The following is a 23,959-nucleotide window of genomic DNA, read 5'->3' on the forward strand; positions in this document are numbered from 1 at the left end:
TGGTTCCTGTTTAATGCTGAAAATAAACTAGAGGACAACAGGGGGAGTCAGACTTCATTAGATAAATTATGTTTTTTGTAGTGTGTCACCACAAATCTGAGACATCCACATTTTTGTGTTTATTTTCTTAAACATTGTGGTGTGTAAAGCGGTGTGTGTCTTGTCCCTGGTCCCATCTTCATCGTTTCTCTAGGACCCTCTCATCTGGTTGTTTTCCTCTTGGCTGTCTGCCATTTTGCGTTCTCTCTCAGTGATACACTGTCTTCTCCGCACTCCTCTCCACATCTTTCGTCATCTTTTCATACCATACTGGTTCTCATACTGCTTCATCCTGGCCGGCACTATTCCAGCCAAGGGGGAAGAGGACTTCCTGACGCTGGCCGCTTCACAGCTCAGCCGCAGGAAACGCGTCATTGGAGCTGCCGTAGGTGTGGCCATGGTTCTAATACTGTTGGTGGCCATTCCCTTGCTGGTCCACACAACCAAAGGGAGAAATACCGGAAATGCAGGGAGCCATTATGAAATGCTTGGGAGCTGCAGGATGGTATGTGACCCCTACACTACGTCTCAGCCTGGCCAGGAGCTGACAGCTGTGTCCCCACCACCCCAGGATTACTCTGGGAAGAAGATAAAGTCTGGGCTTCGTGGGCCTCCAGGGATCCCTGGCCCTCCAGGAGCACGAGGAGCCCCTGGAGAGCCAGGCAAACCAGGGCCACAGGGGCCCCCAGGTCCAGGTCCTGGTGGCTATTCTCCCTCGCTCTACACTCCCAAAATCGCCTTCTACGCAGGGCTACGCAAGCAGCACGAGGGGAGTGAAATACTGAAATTTGATGATGTGGTGACCAATGTCGGTAACTACTACGAGCCCAGCACTGGCAAGTTCACCTGTCCTCTGCCTGGCATCTACTTCTTCACCTACCATGTTCTAATGAGAGGTGGTGATGGGACGAGCATGTGGGCAGACCTGAAGAAGAACGGACTGGTTAGTAAATATGTGTGTGTGTGCGCGCATGAAAGTGTTTGTACAATAGAGGGTCTGTACGTATGTGTTTGTATGTATGCACACACACGGCCATGCAACAGATTCTTTTTCACTGTTGACCATCCTGTGCTGCCATTGACTCACATTCACCTCTCTAACATTGAGCTTGTCAGATTCAGAGCACATTCCACTTAGCAGGTGGCAACATGACAGCCAAAGAATGAAATAGCAATCTTTCTCCTCATTAAGGGGAATTCATGCTATACAGTCTAAAATCACAGCTACAGATATTTGCATTCCCTCATGTACTGTGGCTAAATGACAAGTGGCAGAATGCAGCCGCCGCCGCCAAAGGGAACAGTCTAATTAGTAAGTATCATACACAGAGCTTGATTATCGCCTAAACAGAAGTGCAAAAGAGCACAGGAGAAATGTCTGTCAGTACGTGGACCCGTCAGTTTACACCTCAGCTAAATAAATAATGAATGTAAAATTGACAGTCCACTCATCCACTACCTCATTCCCCAGACACTAATTAAAGACAGAGGGGCTGATGGGGGGTAGAGGAGAGGAGAGGTGGGATAAATCACAGGGATTTCATCAGAGAACTCCAAATTCAGGAAACATTCTTCAAGTTGCTTTTCACATTCATTCATTCATCAAGGACTTTAAATGCAAATGTGATCTTCTCAGACCTCCCTCTCTAGACATGCAGTGTACCAAGGTCTGTTTAAAGAAGCGCACACAGGCGAATGCAGGCTCATACATGCAGTATGGTTCATCACCATAGTTGCACATAAGGTTGAAATTCATTCATCAACCATCGTTTGACTGTACTGTATATGCTTGAGACCACAGAGGTGAATATGCGTTTAAGGCCGCCTGCCTAATGTCCTATATTGTCATTCAAGTCATCTTAGCCTGCTAAATAATTTATATATCTTAGATTAGATCCCTGAACACCCCGCTATACTTTTCTCGTCTAACCCCTCCCCAGCTTGTTCATTGATTCTCCATTAATTATCTTTTCACTCAACTCAATCATTTAACCTCACCCAGGCCCATCTGACACTCGCCATATGGCCCCCTACTGTTAAGTAGAGGTCTCACCTAACAGGGATCTACCCAAACAGAGCTGCTGGCGGATCAAAATGGAGTGTAAATGAAGCGCTGCCGCATGCCTGATCATGTTTGGAGTTATTGAAGCCCTGAGGCAGACGGGTAGTCAGTGGCATGGGTTTACTAAATCGGCACTATGTCTGACAGGTTGCATTCCTGACTGTAAAATCAAACGGCCTGCATTACCATTGCTGTAGGTGCAGAGGCTTTATTGGACATTTGGTCTGCCCACGGTTTCTAAAAAAGAAAAAAAGCCATAGCCACAAATTTGCACCTTAACAGATAAGGTCATCTGTAAGCTTGGGTTTGTTGCGCAGCCAGTCCAACAAATTTGGGACTCGAGCGAGAATGAATGAAACACAAGAGACTGACATGACAGGGACGTGCTGAGACGTCCACTTGGAGACAGTGTAAAAGGGGGGAGCAAAACAAGACAAGTGGGTTGATGTGAACATCAGGGGTGGAGCAGAGGAAGATAGATGACTTAATGGAAGTGTGGAGACAGTGGGCTGGTAGACGAGGCATCAGGGAGGCTGGTGGTGAAGGCCAGGATGAGAGCGGGCGCGATGACCAATGGACACCCACTCAACACGTCTCGGCTTGACAAGTGATCAAGGCCGGACGGGGAAAGAGAGAAAACTGGTTCACAAACTGCGTTTATGCAGCTGTTGCAGATAAAGACAGTTTGAAAGCAGTAAATGAATTAATTCTGGATACCAATAGATTTCCTCTGGGAATTTCTGACGTATGTCTCAGATAATCTTTGCTAAAGATGTTAAAATAGGCACACTGCATTGGCTGTTGGATTTCTGTCATGTGACATGAGTGTGGTGTAATTCGATGCCAGGATCTCAGGAGGATGTGCTGACTGTGGCAGGGCTTCCATGGGATTCCTATAGATCCAATACCTATTACCTTCTCTAAATCCCCACTCGGTAAAGCCTACCTGCTCACACCTCAATCTAACTTTCACAAATCATTGCAGCATGACAGGGCTTCAGAGTCAGGGGATTTGTGATTGAAGGGGGTCACACATCAGTTGCTTCCATATTTGTAATGTGATGGCAATTGACTTACAGTACAATTCCAATCTATGATGTGGATGTTTGCTCAACACTGTTACACCCTATGTTTTGCACAGCTGGGAAACAGGTGGCCAAGATGATGGATCCATATTATATCTTTATGATACTTAATGATTGATAATTGATTTATCCTTGCTCGAAATAAACAGTTATAAATGCACTTCTCATTGGTGCCACCGCTATTATAAACATGTTTAATCACTCTATTCCTAATTCACTGTCAAGGATATATGAGTTGTATGCTACTTATTATTCCAGCTTGGTAGCAAATGTTATTAAGACAGTCTATGCTAATGCTGGCATGCTTTATTCTGTGAAGGGTGGCAATACGTCATGCGTACCTTCTCTACAGAACTTCTCCCTTTCTCCTCATTAACTGGTATGTGTGCTGTGCACCTACTCATTTATATTCCCACTGTATACGTATATTAAATATTCTTAATACAATGTGCAATGTAGACAAACAGATACTGGCTCTGCTCCCATTTAATCTCTCCCTTGTTTTTCACCTTTCATGGACTTTTTTAATAGCTCAGTTAAAGGTCAAGTTATTTCACACAGTGGTGTTAAAATGTCATCACTCGCCGTAATGACCGGTACCTTTATTAACTTCCCCAGTACAGAGACATAGATATGCTACAGGTGAAATATAATTAGCCTCAGAGCCGGGGTCAAGAAAGAGTTGGATACAAAGCAAAGAATTTGTTGAAGACAAGTCAAATGTTGTCTTTTTTGTCCATAAGAGATCTAAATAAATAACATGATAAAACACAGTAATTAAAATAAGTAAAACGCTTTCACACTGTGCACAGCTTAGACCATTTAAGTGCAGCAGACTTCACTGTAATACTGAACGGCAGGTAATAGCAATCTAAGGTACGGTTCAATGCTACAATCGCTTGTCGCCATGTAATCCCCGGGCTCCCAGAGGAGAGGGAAAACCTATTCAATAAATATTCTATTTCCACAACATCGCCCCCCCCACCTCCACCCGTCCACAATCCTCCTGCCGTGTGCTGGAGTCCCTTAGGTAAGTTTAACAGCTACTTTTCTATTGTCTCCGCTCTAAGAGGTCAGTATATCACAGTGAATGAATCCTGTCAGTTTTATTACCAGTGGAGCACAGCACCACAGATAAAAACAAGACTTCATATACCCCCACATCTCCCTGGTCTCACAAAATAGCCTTGCTTGATCAGTTTGTTACTCTAGCCCCCCCTTCCTCAACCCTCTGGCCCTTGTTTTTTTTTTTTTTCTCTCTCTCTCCCTTCTTTTTGTCCATTCTTGTCTGTCTTCTGTGCTGCGGCTCCACTTGTATAGAAAATGACACTGCAGCTGCTCCCCAACACCACCGCCCCATCCCTCCTCCTTCCTCCTTGCCTGTGGCCCCCTCTGCTCCCAGGCGTGTTTACTGGAGGCCCTATAATGAAAGGGCTAGGCGGAGACAGAGACAGCCACAGGCAAGCCCTGGGGGCCCCTGCCTCACGGCTCACAACCCCTTCCAGCTCCAGGATCAGCACAGTGTGCTGCCTGGTTCACACGGATCAGTCTGTGTCCTCCAGCCGTATCCATCTCCTCTGTCGGCTTCCTTCTCTAATCCCACCACGGTGCCCTCATGCCTCTCTGTCTGGTATCTGCATTAATGGATGGCTTGCATTATTCCTTCATGTGCAGGAACATCAGCTGAAGCACCAATTCATATATCATATATTGGAAAAACGATTTATATGCTGAGTGATGAATATCATTCTGTTGTATGGAATTCAACCGCACTTTGATGCATTAAGTCATGAGAATACGAGAAGACCGGGGGGGGGGTCTCCCTACATCTCCCTCCGTTACACTGTTTGGCCAAAATAATGAGCAGGATGACATATGCCTGGTGTCGATAGGAAGTCACAACAACTGTCAGCTGCAGCCAAAGATGCAAATGTGATATTGGCTGTCACTACACATGTCAAGCATCACAACAATATAACCTTTACAGATGACAATGGATGGGTGTCATTATGTGAGGGATGGTCTTATGGGGGCCCAAAAAAGGGTAGATTATGTTCAGTATTTAATTATGCTAATTGGGTAACACAAGGGTACCCAAAAAAACCAAAATGGTATGGGTCATATAACAAATTAATTCGATTTTTCTAAATGCTAAATATACATTTCGTACATTCTATGTATTGATAATTAGTCACATTATATCTAAGTGCCTGCCACCTATGAACTGTCTTATGAAGTTTGATTTTGCCCTGAAGAACATAACATTGATTGTTTTTGACCATTTTGGTGCTCTAGAGGCCAGATTACCACTCAATTACTTGACTTCACTCATTTCAAAATATAGTTGATGTAGCAAATCTGTAGTATGTAAACATAATTTCTTCGAGACAGGGCTGCAATGAGCATATCTACATGCACACCATATATGTGTCTCGTACAGGTTTGATTAATATTCAGTGCATGATGTTTACATGAAACAAACCTGGTTATTCAGGTTATTTAAGACTTTATTGATCTCTGGCAGGAAATTCACGTTACAACTGCACAGACAAGCAAAGAGGTAAGAAAACAGATAAAGAACTATTGAATGAAATAAACAAAAAAAAAATATACATGAAAAAAGCTATATAGAATACATTACAATACCTCGTCGTATACATGTTGGTACATAAAGACAGACTGAGGAAAAGGTATTACTGGATCTGACTTTCACTTCCTCACCATTTGTGTTCCTGCTGAAACAGTGTTTCTTTTAATTCTATCTTTGTTTAACTTCTCCTACATAATGCCACTTAGCCTACATTAAAATGAAAAAAGCTGAGTAGCTCCGCAGTGGGAAATATAACCATTTAAAACACCCCTGAGGACTAACGGATCTGAAATCTACTGAAACAAGACTGTTGTAGCAGAGTAACAATAGCTGTGGTGGGTTTTACTGTGTGGTTGTTGTGTTGTGAAGCCTCAGGAGATCGACTTCTCTGCTCCCTTAATCAGTCTGGTTTAGAGTGGACAGGGACTTTTCACTGGTCACCAACATGCTGTATGTTGGATGCAGCATCCATGACCTACAGATAGGGTCCAGGAAATTGAACGCAACACCAGGGTTGATAGATGGTGGATAATGAGGGCAAAATGGATTGGTGCAGGGGGACGAGGGCATATCTTTTTAGTTACAGTAATTCAGGCTCTGTTGCTCAGCAATTGACTGTTTTCAAATTGATGCATGCTCGTTGGGGAGAAAGGGGAATGACATGATGGTAGTTGAGTTGCAGATCATATTCTGTGACTGTCATGGAGGTGTGCATGGCTTGTCTGGCTGCTGACACAGATTGAGTGCTCCCACCGTAGATGGACACTGAGCCAGACGCAAGGCCACTGATGGCTGACATATGTCTGATGATTGGAGCTGCTTCACCAGAATTATTGATACATGCTGTTTGGGAGGTTTTTTAGGAATGCAACCTAGTGTATGATTATACTTTTCTGCAATTTCCTGCCTGCCGCCTATGAACTGTTGTAAGAGAAATTGATTTTTTTCTCTTATGAATTTTGATTTTGCTCTGAAAAACATAACATAAAAATATAAAGGTGTCAGATTACATTAGAATATTTTTATGTCTCCATCTGCACCATATTTTCATGAAAGCATAACAAATCATTTAACCAGTTAGCTAGATTTGCCAACCTCTTTACCACAGGACGATGTAATGCATTGTATAGTGTCAACAGACTGGTTTGTTTTTATGTTGGGGCTTTAAAGCAGTGGTTCTCAAACTTTTCCACATCAAGGACCCTTAAACTGACACAAGTTAAACCACGGACCCTCATTTGATAAGATTTTGTCCCAACGTTCCCCATCTGACAGGAGCAAAATAACTAATGATGTTTTAGATTCAATCAACAAAATGCAGTTGATTTAGCAAATCAGTAGTATATGAACACAATTTCTAAGACCCAGAGTTTCAATGAGCATATCTACATGCACACCATACATGTGTCTCATACAGGTTATATTCATATTCAGTGCATGATTTTTACATGAAACAAACAGTAACCTGGGAGGAAATTCACGTAACAAATACAAAGGCAAAGAGGTAAGAAAACAGATAAAGAACTATTTGAATGAAAAAAAGAGAAAGAAATTAGGGAGGTGACATTAAAAAGCTATATAGAATATATACGTTACAATACCTCAGACTATATAAGTGAATTATATATGTGGGTTTAGTCGTATACAGGTTTCTGGTTGTTTGTGCAGGCAAACCCTAACCCCACATCCCAGACAGTCTTATCACATCGAGACAGACTGAGGAAAAGGTTTTACTGTATCTGACTTTCACTTCCTCACCATTTGTTTTCCTGCTGAGCCAGTGTTTCTTTCAATTCTATTATTTTTTTAAACTTTTCCTACATAATGCCGCTTACAGTAAACACTTATCCTATGTTAAAATTAGAAAATCTGAATAGCTCCGCAGTGAGAAATATAGACATTTACAACACCCCTGACGACAGAATCTGAAATCTAATGAAACAAGACTGCTGTGGTGGAGTCAGAGTGCAAATTATACAATGACAATCAGGGGGTCAATGTTTCCTCCAGGACGTAAAGGGAACACAGTACAGCACAGACACGTGCTTCAGAGAAATCGTATTACAAAATTCGTCTTGCATGAATATGAGAAATATATTGTGATATTTACGCTTACATGTAAGAAGAATGTATAAATGTTTCGAACCCCCAACCTGTAGTTTTTACCTCTTTTGGTGGAGTCCAAGTCTTAATTCGGGGGGTCAGACCCCCCCACTCCTCCTCACCATGGGTAGAGTAACAATAGCTGTGGTAGGTTTTACTGTGTGGTTGTAGAGCTGTGAACTTCTCCCCTCACTTAATCAGTCTGGTTTAGAGTGGACAGGGACTTTTCACTGGTCACCAACATGCTGTATGTTGGATGCAGCATCCATGACCTGCATCTCATTTCAGGAGATCTACTTACAGCTGGTGTCCAGGAAATTGTATGCAACACCAGCGTTGATAGATGGTGGGAAATGTGCTCGGACAAGGGCAAAATGAATTGGTGCAGGGGGAAGAGGGCGTATTTTTTTTAGTTACAGTAATTCAGGCTCTGTTGCTCAGCAATTGACTGTTTTCAAATTGATGCATGCTCGTTGGGGAGAAAGGGGCCCCAGTGATGGGAATGACATGATGGTAGTTGAGTTGCAGATCATATTCTGTAACTGTCATGGAGATGTGGCTTGTCTGACTGCTGACACAGATTGAGTGCTCCCACCGTAGATGGACACTGAGCCAGACGCAAGGCCACTGATGGCTGACATATGTCTGATGATTGGAGCGGCTTCACCGGAATTATTGATACATGCTGTTTGAGAGGTTTATGGGAGGTTATGATTATACTTTTCTGCAATTTCCCTTAGTAAAAGTACTCTCTATCTATCTATCTGTTAGATTACACTTTTTGAAAATTGTTGTTCAATCATACTATACGTGAAGGGCCTCATGATTTATACCTACAATACATACTTACTTACATTACTTTAAGCCCCTTACATGTACATGCCAGTTTAAAAAAAGGGATATATCCTTGGTATGCTGCTTACCTGATTAAAAGTACAATGATAAATAGACAAATCATGTTTCCTCTACAACTGTAACTCAATATAGGCATGTGTATTTAAATGTCTACAATGAGTAAACCCAATTAAATGTGTTAACAAACAAGTAAAGATCCAGTGCTGCTGGGTCAATAACTCACACGCAGCACGCAAATGTGAAACTGTCTGGCTTCAGCATTGCCACTCAATATCATGCATATTGAGCTGGCCCAGGATCATAAGCAACAGGTCAATAGCTAGTGTGGGTAGTGATGCTGTTTCTCGGCTGAGCTAGTTTCCCAATAGACAACCTGTTGTCCCCAGTGAGTCTGCTTATCTCCACAACCCAATCAGATCTCCATCCTCTGCCCCTGAGCCCCAGCCACAGCAGATCAATAAGAGGCAGAGTGGCTGTGTTCTCAGTCCACCTCTGGGGTCACAGGTCACAGCTCCATCCATCTGTTTATCCAGCATGAATGTGGAGGTGATGTCATACTGTCATAGTGTCTCATTTGCTGTTAATAATTGATCATGACCCAGAGTGAAAAAAAAAATGTGATAAAGGCATAGAATGAGATATGGTAGTTTTTAGTTTTAAAGAGCTGCAGAGTTCCTGGAGATGTTGAGTAAGTGGCAGTGACATTTGCAAGTGTTTGTTCAGTTTCGTCCATGTTCTAATTGTCAATGCCTATGTCCTCTGTGGGTGACAGGTAAGAGCCAGCGCCATCGCTCAGGACGCTGATCAGAATTACGACTACGCCTCCAACAGTGTGATCCTGCATTTGGACGTGGGCGATGAGGTGTGCGTGCAGCTGGACGGGGGGAAGGTCCATGGAGGGAACACAAACAAGTACAGCACCTTCTCCGGCTTCCTCATCTACCCAGACTGAAATCTAATCCTTACTCACTGAGAATGGACACCAACATACACATACACATATTCACACTTATACAGGCCAGCACGTTTGCAAATTAATGCACATACACAGACACGCACACGCACAACGAATGCATGTGCACAGAAAAATATACACACACAAACGCGTGCACACGCGCACACACACACACACACACACACACACACACACACACACACACACACACACACACACACACACACAGAGATCCACACTTATGTGAAAATCAGAGATATGGGGAATTAAGTCGAGTTGGTTGATTTTGAGCCAATCCTCATGAGCAACTGCATTTATTGGCGCCCTTTGTGTGCATATATGAATTTCAAAATAGGTACAGTTTAGTTGCGTGTAACAATTGCACGCTGTGGATCTGAAATATCTAAAATACTTTAATGTGTTCCATATTAACATTGTGGGAACTAGAATATAACAAACACCATCAGTCTAATTGTTTTTTAATGCAATAATGGTGTTGAGGGTGCCATTAATCAAGATGACTAAGCTGAGGCAAATGCACACCTACTGTATCCCAGTCTTTACCTATACAGTATTTACCTTATACATTCCCGCTCTCCATCCCACTGACCTCTGATCGATTGGCCTGCGTATATTTTGCAACACATCATTGTAAAATATTTCCCCCCGAAGTGAAGATGAAACAAATTTAATCCCTGTTGTGATTCACCCTGCATTGGGCCTGTACTGATTAAAATAAGGGCCATCTGAATAAACACAGATGTTTGACCTTTCTTTCCTGTTTCCATCATGACACAGGATATCACAGCAAGATAAAACAAAACATATTAATATCACAAGGCGACACATTTTATGGATGGCACTTGTGTGTGTGATGAAGTTTTAATTGCCAAGTGCATTATTGACAATATTGTGTGTGTGTGTGTGCGTGTGTGTGTGTGGGTATGTCAGTAGGTATGAGTGGATATACAGATACTGTAAGATAATGAGGCAGTGAAAAGTAACAACTGCTGTGTTTTACTTACATTCAATGTTGTACAATACATTACAGACACGTTACTGTAATTACACTGCCATACCTACTTTATTTTTGAGAGACCCTGTTAAAGTATCATCATATGTACAGTATAAACACAGTAATCATGGGATGGGCTATCCGGTATGTTGAATAGGTTGAGTAGACAATTGCTATTAAAATATCTATACCTACCTTGTCTGTCTTCTTGCATGTTGTTTTGGTCATGTACGTTCAACAGTCATAAACACATGTATGACCCTGTTTGGAATGACCACTTGGACTGACTGCGGAGAATTGGTTGAGTCACATGGCTGCGTGGACTTACAGCTGAGATCGAAGCGACAGTGGCTGACCACAGCCATTGCCTGCTACAGCATGGATTTCCAATATGTCTTAAGACACTGTCTAAGACACAAACATTAATACCGCTGTATTGATCTCAGCTTATAATACACCCAGGATCTACAAAATGTATACATTTTAAATGCAACATTATGGCGGTCAGTTGTACAAACAAACCAAATTGGTTCAGTGTTCAATGAGGCTTAACTTTATCAGGGTTTTGAATGAGAACATTTGTTGGAAAGCCCACCGATAGCAAGAAATACATCCAGGGAATTTGTCGAAATCTTCCTTAAATAATATTTGTATATTTCTCTGTATTTATTGATAATTCTATAGTGATTTGATGGAAGTCATGCTGTGCTCCTTCTCTCTCACACACACCCGCTTATCCAGCCTCTTTGAGGGGATTTGTGCTATGGGAAACAGCCTAAAATACCAAACTTAATCACCTCCTAAATTTTATTACTCAAACTAGGGCTGCCACTAACAACTATTTTCATTATCGATCCATCTATCGCTTAATCAATTGATTGTTTGGTCTACAAAATGTCTGAAAAAGAAAACATGTTCATCACAATTTCCCAGAGTTCAAGGTGACTTCTTCAAATATCTTGTTTTGTACGACCAGCAGCCCAAACCCCAAAGAATATATCAAATGTCAGAATAGTTGCCAATCTATTAGTCTCTTTCTTTGTCTACGTGCAAATAATCTGAATATGTTAGGTGTTTTTAAAAAAAATCAAATTAAAGAAGGAATTGGAATTCAAGATTGTTTTTGATATTTAATTAGCTCACTGTTAGCTTAATAGTAAATAGCTCTTTGTTTAAAGGAAATATTTCTGGGATAAAAAAAATTCAGTCTTTAGGTTTATGAATGATCTATTGACTGTACTTTTTTTTTTTTTTTTTAAACACACGGTATGAAATAACTCATACTACGTATATTGAAACTGTGGGCATCATTCATATCAAAAACAATCATAGCTAACAATGTTTACAATCCACAACTATGTGTGATACAAAACTACTGTCAGTTGATGAATATGTCCACACTGAGTGTTGTTTTCTACACGGTTAACATCACCAGTTTATTCAAGTGACCATCATTTTCAACGTAACCATGTTAATGGTTCCTAAACCAGGGACAGAGAGACATCAGCTCCATGTTAAAGGGAACGAATCTTAGATTATTGGCAGTGTCTAATTAGAGTAAAGCTGATGGCATTCTAGACTTAAAGGATTTGGTGAATCTGTTGCTCCTGAGTGGAGAAAGAGGGATGTAGCCGCGCCATGCCTGGGCCCAGCCCCCGGCTCTCTCTCCTGGCAGATTCCAGTTGAAAGTTAATTGGACGGGGAGAGGTCTGAGACAGGCTGCGCTGAGGCCCATTAGTGATTCCCCTGTCGAATGCAGAGCCACGAGGATCACAGACTCACAAATAGGAGGATTAAAATAATCAATAGCCTTGACTTCCATCGACCACACACATATATACACACACACACACACACACACACACAGAGAGTAATTAGCGGACAACCTATTCAGCAGTGGACTATGACACCCTCCTGAACCACACTCACACACACACACTCTGCTAGCTGTGGTGCCTAATGAGGGGAAATAGTTGTGGCTGCTTGTGAAGAAAATGAAGAAAAGGTCAGGAAGGCGCCAGTCTTCTACTGCTCATGTCCTAGTGGTTTGTCACCAAATAATTTCTCTGAAAATTTAAAGCATGAACACAAAAAATCTAAAATCAAATGTTTTATTAGGCTAAAATTTGAGTGTTTGCACAACTGTGACCAACTGGAGAACACAAATAGTCTCAGGCAGCCAATAATGGTTTATATTGACTTGAGCACCACAGCCTGCACTCATGATTAAAGTCATTTGGCTCAAAAAATGCTGTTCAAGATATTCCTCTTGTATTATTTACTATATGTTTTGACAGTAATGTGTCCCTATTAACATAAAAGATTCTAGCAGCAACACTGCCCTCTTGTGTCGATGGAAAAACATCCATGCGTTGTGCAAAACCTAATAATTCAGGGCAGTAACAAATCTTGCACCTTATATCAACTATCAAATCAAACAAATCTGTTCAAAACAACAAAGATAAGTTTTCAGGAAAAAACATTTATTCAAATGCAGCAACAAAATTGGGGTGAATTAAAAACATGGGGACCCATTTGAAATGATTCTTTCTACCTCATGATAGTATGGCTTTGAATATACCAGTTAACTGCAGAATCGGAAGAAGATGTTCCTCAGCCAAAGCAAGTCTTAGCCAATGATACAGAAGGTCGCTGACAGTTATATATATATATTAATGTCCCATCCAACATTGACACTCTAGTATCAATAGTTACAGTATATTATTATCAATTTATGTCATCTTAAGTGCTGCATCTTGGAATGTTATTGCAAACAATGCAAGCACAAAGACTCCTGAATGCATACAAGTTGGTCACATATGTGAATGGATCTGGCAGCAATAGCCAGGGTCATTTGTGGGCTTTTGTAGGGAATGTAAAGGCACTTCTTAAATTAAATGTGGAAAACTAATCCATGGAAAAGGCTGGGGGGAGGGGGGAGGACTGGAGAAGCTAACTGCAAAAAGAGGGTACATGTGACAAGGTAAAAAAAGTGGGATGCTCTTCGTCTTCACCCGTTCATGACCATCCTGACCAGTTCTGTAAAAGAGAGACAAGAGAGGGACAAATGTGAGACTCCTGTTTGAGATCTTTGCAGAGACCCACTCCAACTACAGCATGTGGCACTAAGGCCCCCTCCCCATCCAGCTTTGGTGAGCGATGCTGCATTTGGAGGCAGGTCCCCCATATTCTGCATTATCAAAGGAAAGATGGGCTGAAGAGGGTATTGAGAGAAAGAGGTGAGGTAATCATCTCTATCTCCTATACAGCCAAAGCATTTGGCATTGTCTATGATCCAAGAAGAGCTGGTTAGAGAAGCCATCCTCGCTGTATGCTTTCCTCTAGTTGAGAAGCAGAGAAAAGGGGAGAAGATCAAGGGATCTACAGTCCAGTCAGAGAGCCAGCTACAAATTCGGCTTCCATCAGTACAGAGGAGAAAACAATCAGCACAAGAGCAACTCATTGCAATTCTCTGGGTTAGTAGGAAAAAGGGACTGGTCCACTCTCCCAAAGCTGGTGGCTATACTCAAATGTAAAACACGACTACAGTGTAATGAACTGACCATCTATTATATCTGTCTGTGAAAAGAGCAGCACCTCTAACACCACCAGAGGAGAAAGGCTATTATAATAGCACCAATGACATGCAAATGAGATTAGAAGAGCTGCATTGTGATCTCTGCTCCCATCAGCTCAAATAACTTGACAGTGCCCACCAGGCTTTCCCTGAATGAGACCAGTCACTTCCCTGTGTGTCCACCATACCCCCTTATAAACTGGGGGGGGTCCCAGACACATGCAGAGGGGCATGCTGCAGCCAGGGGCCAAGACAGAGGGCTGCAGGAGAGAGAGACAGAACAGCAGGAGGCTACACATGGGTCAAAGCCTCAGGACTAAAGATGAGTGGGACCACCAGGCTTTCCCACAGGCAACTACGGGTCAAATCTACTTTGCAACAGCACATTGTTCCTGTTTGGCAACGTGAAGCGCACACCTACAGCTGATTAGTGTTAGGGTGGCCTAATGGGAGTGGATTATTTAACGACTAAAAACGCAGGAAAGCCTGGAGGTGCCATCTCATGGCATACCAAATGCCCGTACCGGCCCTCAGCCTGACATGATGTGGCGGACAAATGCTGTGGAGGAAGAAGAGTTAACACACTGTCAGATGTTGACACTTATACATGGCCTCTTAGGTAAGTGTAAAGAACACATAACAGACAGTAGAAAGTGACATGAATAGACACCCACCTCATCATAAGACTAAATCAAGCATTACTGTAGTGACTGTCAGTTTAGTAGTTAAAAAGTGCTTCCAATGAATGCCTTTAGATTACTAGGATTTACAAAAAAAACAAACATTTGCAACATTTACAGAAACCTCAAACTGCAGTACTTCAAATGTCAACACCACACACGTACAGTGTAATTCATAGCAGGGGTGTCATTACCACATTGCCAAATTTCGCTCTCACCTTCATAATTGATGCATCCATTTGCATCTTCGTGTCCCGCCAAGAGCGTTTCCACTTCCTCCTCTGACATTTTCTCACCTGAAAATGGACCATAAAAAAACGCTTATTGATATTACATGAGTGACATTACTATGATCTTTTAAATGTGATAAAGGATTTCACACTTACAATACAGGAAATTAAAAGTAAAAACAGTGATAATAATACTTAAAATACAATCACACACCAGATTCAGTTTTCAGTAAAATAATTTTGCACTGATACTATACAATACGGGGATAAAAGAATTTAGCTGGAGGTGGAAAAATACAAATGGTGTGAATAAAACAAATAGTCTTTGTATCCAGATATCTATTCAAGGGTGATAAAAATGTAACTTGCCTAACGTGGTGAGGACGTGACGAAGCTCTGCTCCCATTACTGTGCCGTTGCCCTCCTTGTCAAAGACACGCAGTCCCTCCACAAAATCCTCCATGGAGCCCTGATCTTTATTCTTAGCGATGGTCTGGAACATGGGCAGGAACTGCTCGAAGTCTAGCATCTTGGTGTTCATCTCTGCAAAAAGACAAGAAAAACAGAATAAATGAGGCAAGACAGAGTACAACATTGCAACTAAAAGATTTGAATTATGAGATTTTTTTTGTGGTTTTTCAGCATACTGACAAACTAAGGATTTATGCACATTAAAGACATGTAACTCCCAGTAAGTTTAATTTTCTCCTCTCACCCTCAGCCTTGGGATTACCCAGGACCTTGAGCACCTCAGCATTGACAGGGTTCTGTCCCAGGGCCCGCATGACGTCCCCACACTGGCTGAAGCTGATCTTCCCATCTCCTGTCCTGTCGAACAGCAGGAATGCCTCCTTAAACTCTGCAGGATACACAGACACATGAAGAATTAGAGAAGAAACATGAATTATTGTAGAACTGAAGAGATACGCAGACATGTTTTGAGGAATGATATGGAGATAGGAAGTGAACTGGAAATAGATGAAAACAGATTGTGAGGAAAATGAGAACAAGCAGACTAGAGAAAGCACAGATTATGACAAGTGATTAAGCTTATAAATGATCTGGTAGGCCTGAATTTTTAAGTGGGCAGACAGGCTCACAGAACCACACTGAATAACCTGTGTAGGTTTCAAATGCCACTCTAGGCAAGATAACTCTAGTTGGTCAATCCAGGATAATAAATCTATTGATAAACTTTACACTTCTATGGGCAACCCCAAACTCATGTTGCATGGACAAGCTTTGTTCAAACACTCTTTCAAATCCTGAATTAAAATGTCAATACCATTTCCATTTTCATGGTAGAGTGTGGTGAAACCCTCTGTACTCTGCTGGTTTGCAAACACCCCTCTAACTTCCTCAATTCAGCAAATTATGTATATTTGTGTTAGTCACCTGGTCAGTCTGACTTTTTCACAATCACATCAACGAGAACAAGACATCCTTGCTGCAGTTTGAACATGCAACAGTTATGGAATAAGTTTCAAAAGATATCAAATAGCAATAGCATTACAGGGAAATGTGTTAAAATATAGTGGTAAATAGTAGTAAAGTAGTCATAACTTAAATAAAGCATCAGAGCAAACAGATATTTATATAGTATGTTAGAATATTTTTTCACAACACTCTAAAGACAAGGGTAAAAGTAAGGAAAATTGTTGCCAGGTCACAACTGTTTAAAGAGATCTTATTTTCTTGAAGAAAAAAGATACATGGCAAAGACCACCCTCAATGCTGTATGTCTAAACAGAAGTAAACTCATTTCCTACAGAACATCAACAGCAGATTTACAAACAGTCCTCAGAGTACTTCACTAAAGTGACCTAAAAGTGGACACAATACGTTTATTACACTTAACACTTTTTAAATTCTTGGATTAGAGTAATGGGCGTATATTTGACACTCTCGTATTCTAAAAGTTAACCTTAATGCTTAGTTTGTGTGACCAATGGTCAGAAAAACAAAAAGGTATTTATACAAAATGTAGAAAAGCAGGCAAATCTTAATCGTAACCAACCAATTGTTTGGCAATTTCACTTGATGAACAAGACAAATGTAGTGAATAAACTGTTTACTTCAATTTCCAGGAGGCTTTAAACCAAGACCACAAACTTTGCATAATTGAAAAAGTTCAGTCAATAATGCAGAAATATCAAACAAACAAAACATATTTGATTAAACAATGTGACAGTTATACAACTTGTTTGTTCAGTTAAAGTTCATGTCACTCCAGTGTCACCTCTAATAATTTTTTATTAACTTAATGATAGCAAACAAAAGATTAATGAGTCAGTAGTTCACACTGTTTTTGTTATTCGTTTTAAAAGATTCAACAGAGTCTATCTGGCAGAATGGTCTTGCAGGTGGCTTGGAACAACTTCTCTCCAAAACTTTAAAAACCTTCATCTGTCACCCCAACTACCAAATCCACTGTGACATCAAGATTTTACAGTACTGTTGAACAGTCAATAAGGCTGTGAGCTATCTGAGCCCTCTAAAGCATTCACAATACAATGTATTGAGTATTTTTGTTGTTGTTTAAGGGGAATTACCTAGACGTTATCAACTGTCAGCAATGATTCAATCTGGTCATTGATTGCAAGGTTGATTAATGTAGCTTTGATCTAACATGAGGAATCCTTGTTAGGCTCAACAAAACGCTTAGCTAAGATCTAACAGTCAGGGAGACATGTAGTTGGATTACACAATATCCGGGCAGCAGTCTGTTCCTAATGTTATAGAACAAGCTATACCCCCAAAAAAGCTCAGGCACTGTTGTGGAGTTTTTCCTGTTCTGAGGAATGTGCCTCTTCCCTTCTGGCATGTGAGCACTTTTCCCAACACCATATTTGGTATTAGAGGAGTGGAGGAAAGTAGGAGGAGAGTGAGAGTAGCTATAGCCTATTATGTCAACGGTGATTAAACAAACCAGCCCTAGGACAAAAACCATCCACCACTGTATCTAGCACCAAAAAAGGGCACACTAGTTGAGATGAGCCGCTTGGAAGATAACAAGCAGAGTTTATGGCAAACTGACACGACCAGAGATGACTGCAGTCTAACAGTACAAGACTTATGGGAACGGATATGAGCTTTGGCTATGTTTGGTTTTATAAAGTACTGCTAATGCATGATTGACCACGTACAAAAACACTGCAACACACGATCAAAGCTGGTAAGTATTATAACGTTATATGCAAAATATGACTGATTTTGACGTACCAAGCAACAGTGCAAAGCGACTTTCATTCACATTTAAAACAGATTTGGTTGATCCAAAACCAACATGCAGATCACACCCTAAACACTCCGAGATAGCCATCAGTGTTTGTGCTAAGGCGGTCCCCTCTCACTGACTTACCATGAATTTGATCCAGGTTAAATTCAATCTGGAAAGAACAAGCAGTTGCAAGTGGAAAGTGATGAAAACAGTACGGAAATTAAGAAGGAAAACCTAGCCTTAAACCACGACTACTATGACAGGCGGGTATAGAGCAGGGTGATAGTGGCGATACAGGGCAAAGTGTCATCTGAACCAAGCAAGAATGAAAGCATGCAAAACAAGGATCTGGAAATATGGCACAACACAAATAAAAACTCACCAGCGATTTGATCTTCCGAGAAGTCAGACTGTTCAAAGAGAAATTGGGCTACATGAAAATGGTTCCCTTTGCAGCGCAGTGCAAAGCTAGCTTGGGTTAACTTCAAAGGCTTTTCAAGATATTTTTCAGTTAAGTTAGATTTACTCTACCCGTGTATTCCCTAACTACAGCACATTCAGCAATGACTGGTGTACTCGCAGGTACTTGTGACATTAATTAGCTTATGGAGTGATTGTTAACTTTTTCTACCGTAACGTTACAAGCTAACATTAGCTTCTCGAAAGTTGCACTTCCGCTAGCGACCAGCGAGGCAATTCAGACATTCAAACGCAACTTGACATGTTTGGGGAAAAAATAAACCAATTTCTTTAAACAAGAAGCTAGTTAATTAGTCAAGAACGATGGTAAAGCTAGTTAAGTCGAGTGGAACAAAAAACCCACCATGGCTGTGTTGGCTGAGGTGTGTCCGCGGCGTCGGCAAACCAAAGAATGTGTGACGGCTCACCGAGAAGGGCAGGGTGAGAAAACCTAGCAGCAGTGCGTCATGACGTACTGCACGCACGACGTCCGAGCAGCAGTGTAGGCCGAACAGCCACACTCCATATATAGGAATATAGATCTATGGTATGGTTGGTGATGTGACTGCACGGATTATATGCCCTAAAACTCCTTTAACTATTAATTTTATGATTGAGATGACGCGGAATAAGTAACTTTAGGGGTAAAAGCTGAATTTAAGAGATGAATTTAATAAAAGGTAAGTAGGCCTGAACGTCACTTATTCTGATCAGTCTGCCTTATCACTCTGAAGCGTCTCTTGCTTTGCTTCTTCTGCTCACCTTAACTCTGTATTTAAGGCATGTTCTTACAAGCATGATTTTGTGATACCACAACTAGTGTAAATGGGAAATTTGAAGCCTTCAATGCACATCCAGAATGGACTAGAGAATGGACTCAGTGAAGTACGAGACATCTTGTGTCAAGTAGTTACACTTTTGAAATTACCATATTTTCATATGTATTGCTTCTGGATTGAAAATGCTGGACAGTATTTTATGTCTTAAAACATGTTCGGAAGGGATCTTTAAGATAAATTACATTTAAGCAGCCTTTTCTTAACCTTACAAGGTAACCAGTGAGTCAATGGACCCTATGATATGTGTTTTGATTAAAACATGATTTTTATCCCTTTTGACTTTGGTGATTTTGACCCCATTTGGGTAAGTTAATGCAATGCAATTGCAGTGAATGACTTTGCTAGGCTTTGCAGTAAGGATGTAAGTGTCTGGCCGTGCAGGAATGATGGATTACTTTAGGCCTGTGAGATCATGGACTGATGCCACATCTCTTAACAGCCTTGCTAAAGCGCTGTTTTTGCTCAGCAGGAGCTCTGGCCTCCTGTCATGTCTGTGGTCCCACTGTGAGCAGAGGCGGGTGTCTTAACATGGCCCACATATCCTCGCAGGCTAAATGGGACAGTCTCACCCCATAAAATCATGCAGCACACACAGTGTAACACTTAAAGCACATGAGGATGGCAGCAAAGCCAAAGCACCAAAAAAGGTCAAGCATATTTGTTCAAAGTCTAATGTGGGCATCAGTCTAGTTTGAGATATAGAGTTTGAGTCCTTCAACACATCTTAACATTAAAATGTTTTGTCTGATTAACCTATGCCTGCCTTTGATGTGAGAACACTGTAATAGTTTGGACTTATCTTGTAATGTTTTCGTTGCTCAATGTACCTACTTAGTTTCCTAAATTCCTATATTTACTGATATTTTAGATTTAATTAAATATATTAACTAATTTAGATTTCCAGTCATTCAGAGGTTTGAAGAAATGGGACTCTGGGAAATTTAGATGACCATAATAATTCATACCAAAAATCCAATAGCATTATTGATTCTTTTTAACATATACATATCAAGAAAGAATATATTATCTAAGGCAGGGTATTTTACAGTTAAAAATTTAAAGCATAATTCTGAAAGGCTCTGCACCACCATCTACTCAGCTGTGACATACTACTCTCCAAAAATAGTAGATGCAGAGTATTGTTAATAATTCAGTACAGAATCTGCTGCTGGACAGACTATGAAACAATGACACAGTTTCTAAGTAACCTGCTCTTTGCTCAATGCCTTATTGCCTTACATGTTGTATTTTGTCTAAGGTAAGCAGCCAACATTTGCCACTACGAAGATATAGGCTGCTGTGCTATATCTGTAATATGTCAGTGATGATCAATAAACCAAAAGCTTCTGGTTGGTCAGGTTCTATCTCTGACTTATCTCACAAGCTGTTATCTGTGTCACAGGACAGAAGTATGGGGAGGTCTGTTCTTTTTGCAGCCAGAAAAATGGGGCAAGTGAAACCTCTCTGAATTTTTAATCTAGTGAGAACCTATTTCCTCACTTTCTGTTTTAAATTAGAGTTTTAGTTGAGTTGTTTTTCTTCTTGTAATAATCACAGGTGTGTAGGTCACATGGAGAAGGCAATTCTTTTGTTGGACCTTTCCGATGGAATAAATAGCACATGCTGTGGCAGGAAACAGCCTCTTTCTCCCTAAGGAGGCCACTGACGGACTGAGTGCCTCACTTTCAGTGTCCCCATTTCTTTGATTCTGTCTCATTCCAGATTGATGCTGGCAGCTTATTAGCATCAGAATCATAGAAAGCTACTTTGCAAATAATCAGCATGTGATGTTTTTACAGAACTTTACAGAATTTTACAGAATTCTGTACAGAATTGTCCTAATTTATGAATGTCCCACATTAGCTTTATCATAAAAAGTTTACTATAGCTACTCCACTCACCTCCAAAGTACTGGGGTCAAATGGTGAATCAGAGGGACGCAGCATCCTAGGTTTCTGCTCTGGAGCCAGTTTTGGAGCTGCAGGAGCCGCAGGGATGCAGGGGTACGGAGGACCCAGCCTGGGTTGGGTCACCGGTGAAGGAGACTTCTTGATGGAGGGTTCTCTCTTAGGAGCCATTCCTAATGTCCTGGACAACCAAAACCTAGTGTCAGATCTCTGCACTAGCTGCCGCTATGGCTGCTGAGAGGAGATATCAAGCTATGAAGTAAAGTGTGTCAGTTGTGCGTATCCTGTGGTGGGGGTGGGTGGGTGAGCAGGTTGATGATGCTGATGATGCTCAGGGACTGGCAGGTGGATGAGGCAGAGGTGGATGTATGGAACAGCATGTGAGTGAATTTGTGAAGCAAAGCGTAGGTGGAGTAGAGATGAAAGCTCATGTGTAGAATAAAGAGGGTGATAGATATAGAAAGAACCAGGCTGCGCTGTATGACTCCAAGCACATGCTTTTATTTGGGTCAGAGATCTGTGTGTGTGGGGGAGTGAAGCAGCAATGTGAAGGGTTTCTGTGTCATGCTCAATGCACAGATTTTAGCCTAACTGACACATCTTATGTTTGTGAAGAGGTGTTAGACGCGTCATAAATACAGTGTCTCATTATTAAACTATCATGCAGCTATTAATAGGTTGTTCTAAAATAAATACATGTTCTCTTTGTCTCTGCTCCCCAGACACTCTCTTCCTCCTGTTTCCTGCAGAGTTGCTGACACTGATGCTCCATGCTCAGAAACAGAGGAACAGGACACTAGGTGTGAAACGGTTCACCATGATTACGGCCAAATTTAGACTTTTGTTCTCTGAGGGTTGAAAATTGCATGTGAGTGCTTCATACAGAATATATTGCCTGAACAGTGCACAAGGAACTACAAGTGGCCCAGTTTGAAGTTTCTGATATGTGGTTTATATACACAAATGGAATGTAATTAAGTACATTTACCCAACTGTATTAAGTGCAATTTCAATTGTAGTATTCCCATTTTATGCTGTTTTATACTTCTACAAAAATACATTTCAGAGGTAAATTTTGATCCACTACATTTATTCATCAGCTATAGTTATTTTGTATAATTACTCTTTAGATTAAGATTTAAAATACAAAAGCTATGATCATCTTAAAAAATATGAACTATTATGATCATATCATTGAAGTCCAACTGTATGAAAAAAGCTCTACCTCAACCAGCTACAACATTACAATGCTGTTTACACAGTAATGCATCAAAACATGAATTAATCAATATAATTATACTAATACAACACTACAATACATAATGAGTACTTTTACATTTGACACTGACAGTAGTTCAAAACAGTGCCACTAGATGTCAGTATTACACAACAGGAAGGCAAGACCCCGTAACGCTTCTGGCTTCAACTCGCTTTAACTCAATAAAACTTTTTTTTTTTTTTTTAGTAAGTTCATTGAATCGCAGGTTTGTATTAATAATATTATTGATAGTAATAACAATAACGATGATGATGCGTTGTCTATCTATCTATCTATCTATCTATCTATCTATCTATCTAGAGTCACATACTATTTCGTTGTTAAATGTAACGTCACTGTGCAAATTGGAGGCCAGATTTACAACTTCTGGCGTCCCCCTAGCCGCTCCTCCAATAATCGATGCTCTCCACTCGTCAGTGGATTTTGGGCACAATCCATCGCGCGCTCAATGGGCCTTGAAATCACCGTTTATGCGACTCGAGCGTCAAAACAATAGCGACACAAGACCCTTGCTGCGAGACCAACGGCACTTCTGGCGCTTTAATAGCGGATCGAACTTGCAAAATGAGGAAAAAAAGACCTCCCAACGAAGTCATCCCCATAATCAAAATAAGAAGAAGTTGAATAAAATAAAGGTACAATATGGAATAGCTTTTTATTATTTATTTTTTGAAATGATAATAGATGCTGTCAGCCTATTCACTTGCCAGCTGATTGCTGATGAGTCTGCCGAGCAGACAGCTCAGTGTCAGGCAGTTTAAGAAGATTAGCAGTGCCTCACGTTTTCCTCTTTATTTGCAACAATAATCCACCACAAGAGGCTAATAATAACAACAGGAATATCCTCCATGTCTGCTTTCAAATAGATTACCTACAATATATGCCGTAATTAGGACATTGAAATATTATCCCATTGTGATATCCAGGTGTCTGCATAGTTCTTAACATGTCTGAAAATTAATTTTAAATTATTAGACACTTAATTGGAAAAATTACCGTCATCATTTTCCCTTTCTTTCATTTTGTGTGCAGTGTTGTGAAAGCAAATTCAATTACTCCAACTT

General features: G+C 40.9%; 2 protein-coding genes across 4 annotated transcripts; one reads left to right on the forward strand and one right to left on the reverse strand.

Moving 5' to 3' along the window:
• Nucleotides 1-430: 430 nt before the first annotated feature.
• Nucleotides 431-9,686, forward strand: c1ql4a (complement component 1, q subcomponent-like 4). Its single transcript, XM_070910766.1, has 2 exons — nt 431-982; nt 9,507-9,686. The coding sequence occupies exons 1-2, from the start codon at nt 437-439 to the stop codon at nt 9,684-9,686; spliced, it is 726 nt and encodes a 241-aa protein (XP_070766867.1). The 5' UTR covers nt 431-436.
• Nucleotides 9,687-13,166: 3,480 nt separating this feature from the next.
• On the reverse strand, nt 13,167-21,787 carry LOC139289216 (myosin light polypeptide 6). 3 transcript variants are annotated; one of them, XM_070910763.1, is made up of 7 exons: nt 19,235-19,281; nt 18,794-18,821; nt 15,907-16,050; nt 15,561-15,734; nt 15,180-15,257; nt 14,806-14,840; nt 13,167-13,743 (listed from the first exon to the last, which is right to left on the reverse strand). In XM_070910763.1, exons 1-6 carry the CDS (start codon nt 19,235-19,237, stop codon nt 14,812-14,814), a joined length of 456 nt encoding a protein of 151 aa, XP_070766864.1. In that variant the 5' UTR covers nt 19,238-19,281; the 3' UTR covers nt 13,167-13,743; nt 14,806-14,811. The 3 variants fall into 3 exon arrangements, with proteins under 3 accessions (XP_070766864.1, XP_070766865.1, XP_070766863.1); XM_070910764.1 differs by having other exon boundaries at nt 14,793-14,840; XM_070910762.1 differs by lacking the exons at nt 14,806-14,840; nt 19,235-19,281 and adding an exon at nt 21,611-21,787.
• Nucleotides 21,788-23,959: the final 2,172 nt, after the last annotated feature.

Source organism: Enoplosus armatus, chromosome 8, assembly GCF_043641665.1.
Source record: "Enoplosus armatus isolate fEnoArm2 chromosome 8, fEnoArm2.hap1, whole genome shotgun sequence".
NCBI lineage: Eukaryota > Metazoa > Chordata > Actinopteri > Centrarchiformes > Enoplosidae > Enoplosus > Enoplosus armatus.